At 32.6% G+C, this 13,644-nt stretch overlaps 1 protein-coding gene across 1 annotated transcript in view; it reads right to left on the bottom strand.

Annotated features, from left to right (window-relative positions):
• The window catches only part of LOC145326584 (uncharacterized), a 109,378-nt gene that overhangs the window by 10,865 nt on the left and 84,869 nt on the right, over window positions 1-13,644 (bottom strand). Inside the window, exons 19-28 of the mRNA XM_080169955.1 lie at window positions 12,034-12,154; window positions 11,454-11,525; window positions 10,904-10,992; window positions 9,070-9,183; window positions 8,808-8,861; window positions 8,345-8,428; window positions 7,737-7,961; window positions 3,606-3,741; window positions 3,034-3,116; window positions 1,480-1,556 (exon numbers count right to left, since the gene is read on the bottom strand). Coding sequence (XP_080026081.1) covers window positions 1,480-1,556; window positions 3,034-3,116; window positions 3,606-3,741; window positions 7,737-7,961; window positions 8,345-8,428; window positions 8,808-8,861; window positions 9,070-9,183; window positions 10,904-10,992; window positions 11,454-11,525; window positions 12,034-12,154 — 1,055 coding nt within the window. The remainder of the gene's footprint in view (window positions 1-1,479; window positions 1,557-3,033; window positions 3,117-3,605; window positions 3,742-7,736; window positions 7,962-8,344; window positions 8,429-8,807; window positions 8,862-9,069; window positions 9,184-10,903; window positions 10,993-11,453; window positions 11,526-12,033; window positions 12,155-13,644) is intronic.

A 13,644-nucleotide genomic window follows, 5' to 3' on the forward strand; every position in this document is an offset into this window, starting at 1 on the left:
CATCTTATTACTGAATACTACTACACTTACACACTTGAAATGTAATTAATTATTTTGAAGAGGTAATGTAATACACGCCGTCTCTCATTCAAAACAAAATATTTCACATAAAAAGACCTTTTTGGCATTAAACTCAGAGAGGGAGGGGTCACAGGGCTGTTTACTACACGATTTTTTTTCTCGTTGGATCCAGAGAGAAACCGACAACCCGCTTTTCTTCCGAGTGAAATTATTTTGATGAATAATTCTAATTTTTTATTGTATTAAAAAATGTTTAGATTATATTTAGGAACAGTGTGTGAATACTAATGTCTGTCTCTCTCTCTATTCTGCAATTCAATTTATCTCGAATGAAACTTAACATTCCAAAACAAATCTATTTCAACCTTTTTTTAATAGCGAAGCTACTGTATGATTATGATTAATTTTATTTTCCTAATAAAACTGGGGGATACGGATTTTAAGATAGAAATTTGATGCAAGATTCTCTTAATCTATAAAGCTCCTAATATATCATTGTTTTCTTAGACTATTTAAAATTACATCCATTTATGAATATTGTAATACTTGTTTTTAAAGCAATTTTTAATTTAGTAAAGTCGTAATATGTATCTAGAAGGTTCAGTCGGATCCTTACTACTCAGAGATTATTCGTGTATGAATGGATTTATGGTTATTTTAAGAGGAAAATAAAACGTAAAAACTTCCATCTTGAAAGCATTTTTAGAAAAATGATAAACGATAATAGATCATTCAAATATGAGTACAAATCAGTGGCTACTATTTAGCCAATTATTTGGTCACTTCTTTGAAAAATCCGAAAATAGAAATGACGCAAATAAGTACAAAATTTACGCAAATTCTGATCTCAATTTTCACGTTTTTTTTTTAAATGCAACTTATAATAATAGCTATTAAAAAATTTTAAGCATAACTTTTATCTTATTAGAATAACAAATAAATAAGAAAAATATTTTTACCATATGCAATTCGTGATCAAACACCTAATTGAAAAAAAGGCAAGACATAGCTTTTATTTTAAGATAGACTAGGGGCAGCGCCCCCTAGATGCCTCTAGGTGTTCTTAAGATGGGAGGGGGATAAGTCAACCGCCCTTCTACTTTTTAATTTGAGTTTTAATAAGAAATATTTAAAAAAAAATTTAAAGAAAGAGAGGGGATGAAACAGGTTTGAAGAATTCTGAAAATAGTTATGAACTCCAACTTCTTCCACCAATTATTTCCTTTTGAATTTGCCGAAAATTAATTATTTTGTTGGCGTAGAGTTGGCGTAATACTTGTTTTTTATGTATCTGAAGGGAAGTGGGTAAGAAGTGGGAGGAGAAATAAGGGAAGGTGGTTGTGGAGAAATTTTAACTTAGAATTGTTTGCCAGAATCACATTTCCTATTTCCTGGGTTTTAATAAAAACACGTTAAAGAACTACCTGACTAAACAATAAAAAAAATGTTAAAAACTACCTGATTCTAATTGTTCCGGCATTGTCGTTGGCAAAGGGTATTCCTGTGTCACTGTCGAAACTTGTATTCTTTTTCATCTAAATAGATAGATAGATTGGTAGATAAATAGATATAAAGTAGAAATATCGTTGGCAAAGGGTATTCCTGTGTCGCTATCAAAACTTGTATTCTTTTTCATCTTAATAGATAGATAGATGGATTGATAGATAGATATAAAGTAGAAATATCGTTGGCAAAGGGTATTCCTGTGTCACTGTCAAAACTTGTATTCTTTTTCATCTTAATAGATAAATAGATGGATTGATAGATAGATATAAAGTAGAAATATCGTTGGCAAAGGGTATTCCTGTGTCACTGTCAAAACTTGTATTATTTTTCATTTAATAGATAGATTGGTTGATAAATATATAGATAGATTGGTGGAAAGATAGATAGATAGAAGGGTTGATGGATAGATAGATAGATTGGAATAAAGATAGATAGATTGGTAGAAAATAGATAGATTTGTAGACAGATAGATATATAGAAAGATAGACTTAAAAATATTACCTAATTGTAATTAGCAATTTAAGATAAATTTTTACAAAAGTTAGAGACAAAACTATTTTCTTCTGATTCTAATCCCCTTCCTGTATGTGTGTTTGTGTGGGTGTATGTAAGTGTGTGTGTGTATGTGTGTGTGTGAGTGTTTGTGTCTGCAAGGAAAATGGTTGAAATTTGTCTGGAACAACTTTCTTAAAAATGCAAATATGCTTCACGAAGAAAATAGGCAAATAAAAAAAATAAATGTAAGAAAAAAATATTTCATTGAATAATTTTTTTGTAAAAACAAAAATGTTGGAGGCAAATTAGTTTTTTTTTGGGTGATACATTCATTTATCACCAAAGCAAACTCTGACTTTGGTAGCTTGTAAGCTTAGAAGGTTGAAGGGAGGGGGTGGAGAAGGGGTTTATATTTATCTAACAGTCACTATCCCTTCCTTCCCTGAAATGAACTGAAACCCAGACAATCTTGTAGTAGTATGCTAATATATTGGTACTCCGGGAAAATTTAAATCAAATAATGTAATGCTAAACAGTAAACAGTTCAAAATCAGATAATTTATAAATAAAGTATATAGATAAAAGTAGATAGTTAGTAGTATTTAGACATATTTTAATATTGTTTTCTCTTTTTTCGCTTGTTTTAAATCGTGAAGAAAAAAATGTCTTCCATGAACCGGTGATAAAATTTCAAAGATGTTTTTGCCCAATAATTAATTAAGCTTTTCATTTACTTATTGGAGGACAATAGTTATTTATCGCATCGTATTATAAAAATCTTTCTACGAATATAAAAATGTACATTTATAAGTTTAAAACCAGTTTTGTTAGCAACGAGATGCCGAAGGCACAAGCTAACAAAACTGGATTTAATATTATGATTGTACATTTTTGTATTCTTAGAAAATGGGATACAATACCATACGATACATGATTTAACAAGGTGGCTTAGAACCGGTTCCAATCCAGTGGATATTAATCGGTTTCGAAGCCATACTGGAAAAAGTTTACCTGTAAACCAGTTTCTGAGCCCGATCTTGACCTCCGCAGGGTTAGATTAGGTGAGCCAGGTAAACAGTTAGGCGACCCTATTCCTATACAAATCAGAAGGTTAGACACAGGCATAAGACAATGTATGATGTACACCTCCAATTAAGACAAATAAAATCACCATTTTCATAAAATTAAATAATTGGAAGAAAGGTTTGGATTTAGCATGACCCCAAAAAAAATCCCGGGGGTAAAATTACATTTTCCCTCCCCCTTATTTTGTAAAAATGTAAAATTTCACCATATCCTATGACATAAAGTAGTAAGTTTTTTTTTGTCTGAAGCATTACGGAAAATACTGGTCCAAATTGGTTGAACTCTTCAGGAAAGCTTTATGAATGTCTTGGGGTGGTTTTAGTCTTTTTTCCTGACCTACCTCGTTTTCACATGTTTTATTATCATGATTGTATATTTTTATATTCGTAGAAAACTGGATATAATACGATACTACACATGATTTTCAGTATGCCTTAAAACCGGTTCTAATCCAGTGGATATTAATCGGTTTCGAAGACATACTGAAAACTACGTACCTGGGGATGAGTTGTTATCCTCGTTATCACAGTTCACTTTCTTAATTTCGTCATGATCATCATTACTCTCAGAATCTATTTCTTGGTCGCGGCTGTTGGCGATTATTTTCGCGATCGGCCGCGGTTTCACGGTCCCCTGCAAAAAGAAAGGGTAGGGACAGTGGATTTTAAATCATATTGTTTCTCATAGTCTTTAAAACTTTGAGAAATTTCTTTAAATCTTGATTTGGCTAGACAAACTAACAGTGCCTGCTTATCATCATTTTCTTATCATTTAAGTTTTTTGGGTTCGAGTCCAAGCCAAATTGATTCATATATATGTTCCAGAGATTGGATCATTATTATTGGGTAGTATAAAATCTCAAAAATCGCTAGGGTTCTCCGCTATTACAGCTATATAATTATATAATTATTAAAAAATTCATATCTTGTTAAATATAAAGTTAAGAATGGTTAAAACCTAGTTTTTACATTTACAATGGTAAATTTGGCAATTTAGTTGTTTTAGGTGAAAAAACTTAGCAAAACCTATTCTGTAAGTAAAAGTAGAAAGAATAGGACTGTGTTTCATGGTTAGGTTGCTTAGAGAATAAGAAAACTATGTTAAAAATTTAGGAACACAGGGAAAAAGAAAAATCTTGTTAAAACTTTATTAATATTATAAAGGCATTTATAGTCATAATGATATTATAAGAATAGCGTTATTGGGTATATATTAATAAGTTTATAAAATCAATATTCAATATTGGCTCTATAATGTCGACGTGAATATTGGCCTGTTTTGGCGACATTTTAAGAATATCAGCTAAAACCATGAGACATATAGTCAACGAAAAAACTGTTTCAATTATTGGTGGAAAATATTGAACACCACTTGAGTGTACTTCTTAATCAAGGCTTCATAGAAGTTCTCAAATTCTTAAAAGGAATAAGTGAATTTTAGGGACCAGTATAGTTTAAAGTCCCCTCCCTCCCTGTCTAACCCTAAATAGGACAAATCACCCAGGGAGTAAGGGAGGGGGCAATGGATCGAATATTCAATTTTTAGGAGTCTCAGACTTTGGGTACTGGCTTAAAGGGAATGTGCAAGAATTTAGTACTTTCTGACTGAGTTTGGGTACTGGCGCATGTAATGCCGCTACTCGTTTTGAATAAAGCAGACAGAGAGTAGTTTAAATATAAATGGTAAGAATGCACGGCCACCCTCCCATAATCTATTTCACTCCCCTTTCCCCCACCTCCCTTTTTTAATGCAGACGATAGGGAAAAGGAGAAGATGGTTGGGGCAAGGGGCAAGGGTAATAAACAGGATATTCTTGCCCAGCCAGCTAGCTGTAGGCCGGGTCCAATAATCTTGTAATACAAAAATCACACCATTGAACCTCATAATATTTCATCAAAAACAAGTTGTGATTACGCCTGCCTGTCCCCTTTTTTCCCTGTTCATATAACTTGCCCCTTGCCGCCACCTCTCTTTTCCCTTTCCCTGTCATCTCGAGAGTTCAAGGGATATTTTTCTAGTAATTAATTACAGAATGGTTACGTCAGTCTGATATACTGATAATCCAATTTTGAAATGATTGCTTTTTTTCTTGGAACTTTTTTTCTTAGTTTATAGTTTATTGAATTTAACTAACAATCCCTTAACAATTTCCTCCGAATTTTTTGGATTAATCTGGATTTCATAGCCTTTCTTTGAAAACTCTTAAATTGAATTAATTGCCCATTGTCCCCTCCCTTACTCCCTGCAAATCACCCCACTAACAAAGTATTAAGGAATATCACTTTACCCCTTGGATACAAAAATTAGCGCACAGAAAATTGTCCATGTGATGTGCATTAATCTGCGCATGAATCTCATCATCAAATATTCTTAACCGAAATTTATTAGCACAGCACAAAATTAACCTTCCTATTTGCTTCACCCTAATCCTTAAACAAAAATTTTAAATTTATTTTCATTTTTTTGTTGCAAATATATACGCTTTGCGGAAGTAAATGCGCCCCAAAATTGTCGTCTGTACAGTGTTAATCTTTTTGTCCACTTTCTAAGAGAAAATAACTTTTCGGAGATTTTTCCTTTAAAAAAGTTTAGATTAGATTTTTAAAGCAACTTTTACATTATAAATAGTGGAATTAAAGGCTTCTCAACCAGCATCGAGGAACAAGTAGGAAGCAGCAGAAAAATAACAAAAAAAATTTGTGAAGATATCTCTTACTAAAGGCATCAAGAATGTATACAATTTACTTTGTCCATGATTTTTTGTACTTCGCTACTAATGAATTTTGTCATCCTTGTTATCATTCTCAATAAAAACAAATAACAAAAATGATATTAATTTTGTTAAAAATTGCATATTATACTTTTTTTTGGATGCACTATTATCTGCAACTTAGTTATAAATGAACAAAAACGTAGAGGATTCATATTTTAAGTCAGGAAAATATGAAATAAGATAATCTAAGGTTTCTTAAGGGATAAATAGAAGATAAATTGATGAAGATATCCAATCGCGATAAACAAAATTACCCCCTATGTAGATACAAACTATTGGTGGAAAAGTTTTAAAAACTTTAGTTTGTACTACCCAATCGAGATTTCCAAAGTCCCCAATTTATTTAAGGCGAAACTGAGAGAAAGTGTTTATGAAACTTTAAGAACAAATATATTTACAGCCAAATGTTCCCTAAAATCTGATATAAAATAAAAATGTGGCAAATTTTAGGCTTTTTGCTACATATGTCTTTTCGTTAAATCAAAGTCAAACAATGACCTATAGGTATTTATCTATAGCTAAAGAAACAAAATTATTTAGATTTTACATGGTTTTTAAAGTTGAAATTTTTGTTACATAAAACAACTTTCAAAATGCCAAACGTTTAAACCTTAAAAAAAACCAAAAAAACAAATATATGTTACAGTTAGTAGAAAATAAAGTAGGATACAAATATTTTTATACACCTTAGATCATATTATCCTTGGAGAAAAGTAGAAGGGAGGAAATATGGTGAGGCTTGCTTTAATTTATTATGGAACTTACAAAACAAGTTTTTTTTTGCAAAACTTTCTGGTAATATACCCTTTTCCACAAAATATCACCTCCCTCAACAAAAATACTGATAATCATTAGGAAGGGTGAGGATATTGGACTGGTCCCCAAAGTTTTAAAATAACATTTTTTTAATCTTTGTCTTAACAACTTTGGGAACTTTCGGTTGGGTTATCAAGTTGAGTGTCCAAAAGTTTCAACCACTAATTGTAATCTTCTAAAGGGGATAGTTTTGTTATTCATCATTGGGAATGTACATTACATCAATTTAGAGGCCATTGCCTTATCCTTTAGATCCCTGGATAATCATACATTGAAACCGCCTAGTCCTACCCACAGAACAGATGTGTTACCTACGATTTCAAAGTTTTTTTTTTCACAAAAAAAATGTTTGCGGGGCTTATAGCAACCCAATTTTTGGACAAATATGATATATTCGAAAAAAAGGGTGGGGGAATCACCCCATCCCCTTGTACGTTCTTATATCTATCAACTATGCACAGTTAGAATCTTAAGACAAAGATTGTACAATCAAAGGGTTGATTGTCTTTGAGAAGTATGAGATTCTAAGACTTTGAACCTCTGAACTTAGGCTTTAGAAGATTTTTGGTAAATAATATGGTTCTACTTTATAATATATCATTCAGGTAAGGTTAGGTTAGGTCATTTTAGGGAAACCCACAAACGTAAAAATAAAGTTAGGGAGTGGTAGGGATGGTGGTTTGAAGGTCCAATGACAACATGAAAGTTTCTACCAACTTTTCTGATTATTCTTAGATATAAAGCAATTTTCTTTTTTTATATATAGGGAATAGTTAGATAGATTTTTGTTTAAATATGCATACATAGCAAGGCTTGGCAAGGTATATAGATTTAAAGAATGCTGATTATTACAAAAGTGTTCTATATCTGCTGAACTGATATATGAAGCTTTTCATATGTCCAGGGATTTTTCAAAACTATTTTGGGCGTTTAAAGTGACACAAATAAAGTGAAGATAATAATCAATATTATTAAAAGTATCAACGTACAGACAAAGTGAATTATAGAGTAGCTTCGCTCCAAATCAAATAATACTCACCTTAGGCCTGGGCAAAGTCCCTGATTTTGATGAATTACTCTGGCGCGGGGCTTCATGAATCAGCACAGAATGATCCGCGTGCCGCAAAATATCCGCGTCGTCATACGACCGCATCATCCGCCAGGGTGAGGGGCTAGGTGGCGGGCCTAAGCCGCCAGCAGCGCGCGGCAAGAACCTTGGACTGCCCGGAAAGTTTGCTGGATTGTTGGCAGCCGCCGTTGTGGTCTAATAGTAATTATTATTCATGCATTTAAGTCAAAATATTGTGTCTGATTTTAAGATTAAATTTATCTGCCCCCAAATATTATTTTTATTATTATTTCGCTTGTTGCCTAAACCTTATTAATGGAATAATTCAAATAAATTTACACAAGAAGTGTAGTACATTTGACTTACTATATGAATTATACAACTAGGGTATGTCTGTGAAGCTTTTTACAGTGCCTATAAAAATGACGCCATACTAGCCTACCATTGGTCAATAAAATTGTATACTGGCCTGCCATTTAATCATTGGTCAATTGTATTTTATGACTTCATTTTATTGATAGGAAATATAAAAAGCTTCTATGTCTGTCTATCACTATTAAATTAATATGAATAATTTCCTGGTGGTGATATAAGCTGGGATACTGCAGGGGGGGCATTGGTTCTGGCATACTGAGGGGGATATCTTCTGTATACACACGGTTCTAGATAGATAGATATATAGATAGATAGATAGATAGATAGATAGATAGATAGATAGATAAACAGATAGATAGATAGATAGATAGATAGATAGATAGATAGATAGATAGATAGATAGATAGATAGATAGATAGATAGATAGATAGATAGATAGATAGATAGATAGATAGATAGATAGATAGATAGATAGATAGATAGATAGATAGATAGATAGATAGATAGATAGATAGATAGATAGATAGATAGATAGATAGATAGATAGATAGATAGATAGATAGATAGATAGTTAGATAGATAGATAGATAGATAGATAGATAGATAGACAGATAGAAAGATAGATAGATAGATAGATAGATAGATAGATAGATAGAAAGTAGATACCTGTAAATAGTCAGGGAGGTAGCTGGATTGTTGAGAGTTGGAATTTGAATACCCCTAAAGTTTAATGAATATAATTTTAATGGATTATAAAATGTAGGTTTTCTATATTTAAATATGTATACCCATCTCTTTAGATAGACATTCCTAGCTCTTATCCAATTTTTTTCATAAGTTTATTTAATTTAATAATTGTTTTCAAAGTAAATTAAAATATTCTTGATTTTAATTCAATAACTCCATTAATTTATTATATCCATTTTGCCTGTAGAGAAGGGTGGTGTCCTTGATGTTGAGACGAGTGTTGTTGGGGGTGCTGTGAGGGGTGCAGGTGGGGGTGGAATTGTTGACGTGGCAGACTTCCGTTAGAGCACAGCGACTAGAAATATGATTATAGTTAGTAAGACTTTAGTAAAGCGTTTGATTTTTACCATAATGGCTTTTAAAAATAGATGTAGAATACGAGGATATTGTGCAAGGGGAATGGTTGTCGTCAATTTAGGTTGATATTGGAAAATACGTTCCTCTAATACGCAATGCGAAAATCTCTTACAATATCCACGTATTATAAATTTATTATTTTTGATAATTCTACAATGCTTTTTAACCCACTTATCTACATTAGCATTGAAAAAATGTTCTAAAGTAGTTTGAAATCATAAGAGAGGTTTGAAGTAATTAAGTAAAATATTCAGTTTGTACGTAAGATAGAACCAAATAATAAGCACCATTACTGAGGTAATAGCAGAAAAACAGACAGATAAATTTAGATAGTTATATAGAGAAACCTAGTAAGCATATAGAGTTAGACTGTTGAAATATTTCATCATGTGCAGAGTAATAAGTTATATAGAAATCTAGGAAGATAGCAAGATAGAAACTAGATACCTGTATGCCAGTGTGTAGAGTAATGAGTAATATAGATATCTAGGAAGATAGCAAGATAGATAGCAGATACCTGTATGCCAGTAGGTATAGTAATGAGTAATATAGATATCTAGGTAGATAGTAAGATAGAAACTAAACACCTGTATGCCAGTGTGTGGAGTAATGAGTTATGTAGATATCTAGGAAGATAGCAACATAAAAATTAGATACCTGTATTCCAGTGTGCAGAGTAATGAGTTATGTAGATATCTAACCCGCAACCGTGGCTCAACACGTAGCGCATCCGCTCGTCGTCGGGAAGGTGTTAGGATCGAATCTCGGTCCGACACCGCGTCATAACTAAAGACGTTAAAAATGGTTCCCACTGCTACTATGTCAGATGCGCGACGTAAATAGTTAGAGTGGGGGGAATGCCTTGGCCCAAAACAGGCGCAACTCGTTACCATGCACAGTTAGGACTTCTCAGACAAAGGTCGTGCATCACAGAGAGTTGGTTGTCTGTAATGTACTGTACCACGGGTATGAGGTGAAGGACCAAGAGTCTGGCCTTGAGTTGACAAGTTGACTGTTCAGTCCAGGTGCAACTCACCCATACGACATTAGCATACATATGTAGATATCTAGGAAGATAGCAAGATAGAAATTAGATACCTGTATTCCAGTGTGTAGAGTAATGAGTAATATAGATATCTAGGAAGATAGCAAGATAGAAATTAGATACCTGTAATCCAGTGTGTAGAGTAATGAGTAATATAGATATCTAGGAAGATAGCAAGATAGAAACTACACACCTGTATGCCAGTGTGTAGAGTAATGAGTTATATAGATATCTAGGAAGATAGCAAGATAGAAATTAGATACCTGTAATCCAGTGTGTAGAGTAATGAGTAATATAGATATCTAGGAAGATAGCAAGATAGAAACTACACACCTGTATGCCAGTGTGTAGAGTAATGAGTTATATAGATATCTAGGAAGATAGCAACATAGAAATTAGATACCTGTAATCCAGTGTGTAGAGTAATGAGTTATATAGATATCTAGGAAGATAGCAAGATAGAAACTAGATACCTGTATGCTAGTGTGTAGAGTTATGAGTTATATAGATATCTAGGAAGAAAGCAAGATAGAAACTAGATACCTGTATGCCAGTGTGTAGAGTAATGAGTAATATAGATATCTAGGAAGACAGCAAGATAGAAACTAGATACCTGTATGCCAGTGTGTAGAGGTAAATTAGACTGTTGAAATATTTCCTCATGTGTAGAGTAATGAGGGCTCTGACCATGGTTAGATTGACCTACAAATTAGATTACAGGTTAGATTGACCTACAAATTAGATTAGAAAATTTTTCTAAAGATATTATGTACTATTTGAGATATTTTTACTTAAAAGTTTCTATTTGTCTATCTATCTATCTAAATCACTAACTTAATCTCTAACTTCCTCTTTTTCTTTCTCTCTCTTTATATCTCTCTCCCCTTTTCTATCTGTAATTGGTGTCTGTCTTTCCTTTCTTATACTTTCTTTTCTCATTATCTTTCTCTCTATCTATTTATCTTTCACCCTCTTTTACTCTCTCTCTCTCTCTTTCATACTTTTATTGTGCCTATACAAAATGACGTCATATTGGCCTACCATTGGTCGATTAAAATGTAGATTGGCCTGCAAGATATGATAATTTAGTCTTTGTATTGGCCTATCAATGTATGACGTCATTATTTTATACGCAATATAAAGACCATCTTCATGTTACTGACCTGCATGGCTGAAAGAAGAGAAACTTGGACGTTTGTTGTTTAATTTGTTACCGCCAGGTGGCAGCATGTTTTCCTGAGATCAATCCTTTGTTTTTATTATATTACGGGATGAGTTAGTCTGTTTTAGTATGTATTGATAACATATAAAGACATTATTATCTTTTTTAGGTAATATTTATATTTTTTGTAAATAACTTCCTAATAACTGTTTTTGAAGCTATATGTAAAATTTTATCTTTATATAATGTTTTTACATACTACTAGACCTTACGAAATTGTAAAAATAATCGGATCATAGACAGAAAACGAATTAGCTGGTTTCGTCGTCTTTTCACAGTAGCCTTTCTTCTATTTCTAGCGCCTGCGGGTGGCCTATTTCCTAACCCTGATGTGCAAGCATTTACATTTACCTAACCTAACCAAAAAATCAACTATCAAAAGCTTATGTGAAAGTACGACGAAACCCGATATATACTTCGTTTTACTTCCATGATCCAAATAATCTTTAAGTTAAAGAATGTCTAAACCAATCAAATTAACAAGAAGAATAACAAGAATAAAAATGATGAAAGGAGTTATCCCTGATGAAATGTTGCCTGTACAGTCTGCTGTGCCTGTCTCTTCCCAGCCATTAACTCCTTGGCCCGTCGGATAGCCAGCAGCAGCCGTTTCTGATGGCCTAGACGGTAGAATCCGGTATCCTATATAGATAGACAGCAATTATAGATGGATAGATAGATAGTTAGAAAGGCAGATAGTTAGATACATAGTTAGATAGGTTGACTATTATCTAAATAAGGGTTAATTTTGTGTATAATCATTGGGTTTGTCTTATCCCTTAATATCCCTGGTTAACACCAGAGCCATGTGTTGTATAATTACAGACGGACACACAGGCATAAATGTGGAAAAGTTTATCTTACAAAAAAATTCTTTAGTCTTTTATCCTTTTTTGATGTTAGTTTGAAGTTTGTTTGAGGATTATTGTGCATCAAAAAGGTGAGTATTCATTTTCGCATATCCTATTATTTAAAGTTGTAGGCTTTTTTTGTCTGTAGCCAAGGACCGCTGAACCTATATAGTTCTCATTTACAGTGAAGCTTCTTATAGGTCCAGGGAATGTATTGAACTATATATATTGGGGTAGGGTATCTCCACACCCCCCCCAAAAAAAAAATTATTTTCTATTTTGAAAATTTGGGATGGACAACTTTTCCCTTCCCACCTGAAGTACCCCTAAAAATTTAATTTTTGGATGAAGAGTAAGATTTCAATAGCAACTGATTTAATTGAGTTCTCAACTTTGGGGAAGGTTTATTTTGGTTTAGGGATGGCATTTGGCTTGGTTACTTCCCTAATCGTAGATGCTAGGAGCGGCGTCGCTAGTTATCATAAACACAATAAAATAATAAGTATTAGATATAAAATTTTTCTTTTTATTTCTATGTAAGGCTATGGAAACCTTAACTCTAGGGCTATCATAAGAAATTGTATGGGATTTAAACTAATTCATGTAATAAAGTAACAGAATGTTTGTATATTTGTTTGCACCGAAGGATCCCGCTACCGCTAAATCGCTAATATGGTATAATGTGCGGTATTGAGGACTCACCGCACCAAAAAAATGTTTACTTTTCTTCACAAATATCTTATATAGGATTGGGATATAGATTTCTAGAAATAAATTTTCATCAAAAACTTAAACCTAAGTAACAGGGTGTAGGTTCAGTAAGATTTCAAAGAAATGTTTTGTTTAATAAATCCGTTTGAACTTTAAATAAAGCTACCCATCCGTTCATTTTACAGAAGTAATAACTACATAATTTTCTAGAAGCAAAAATTCTTTGAAAACGGCTAGGATAGGTAAAATTTCACATAACCCTATTACTTACAAACAGACATTCTAATACTTAATCAAAATGTTCAAAAACCTTTGTATTTTTTTCAAAGATATCAAAAACTTCAATTGGTCCCCCATATTCATAAAATATCTTTTTCATAGATTATTATAAGTTATTTATCGCATCGTATTATAGACAGCTTTTCGCGGATATTTAAATAAAAACTTTTAAGATTACAATCAGTTTTATAATTTCTTATTTTAATATCTATGGCTGAGAACCGTTTCTAATCAAGCGGATATTAATCGGTTTCCGAAGTCATACTGGAAAACATTTTCTGTGTCCCAATC

Source organism: Acartia tonsa, chromosome 8 (assembly GCF_053477335.1).
Source record: "Acartia tonsa isolate MP-2025a chromosome 8, ASM5347733v1, whole genome shotgun sequence".
Classification (NCBI taxonomy): Eukaryota; Metazoa; Arthropoda; class Copepoda; order Calanoida; family Acartiidae; genus Acartia; species Acartia tonsa.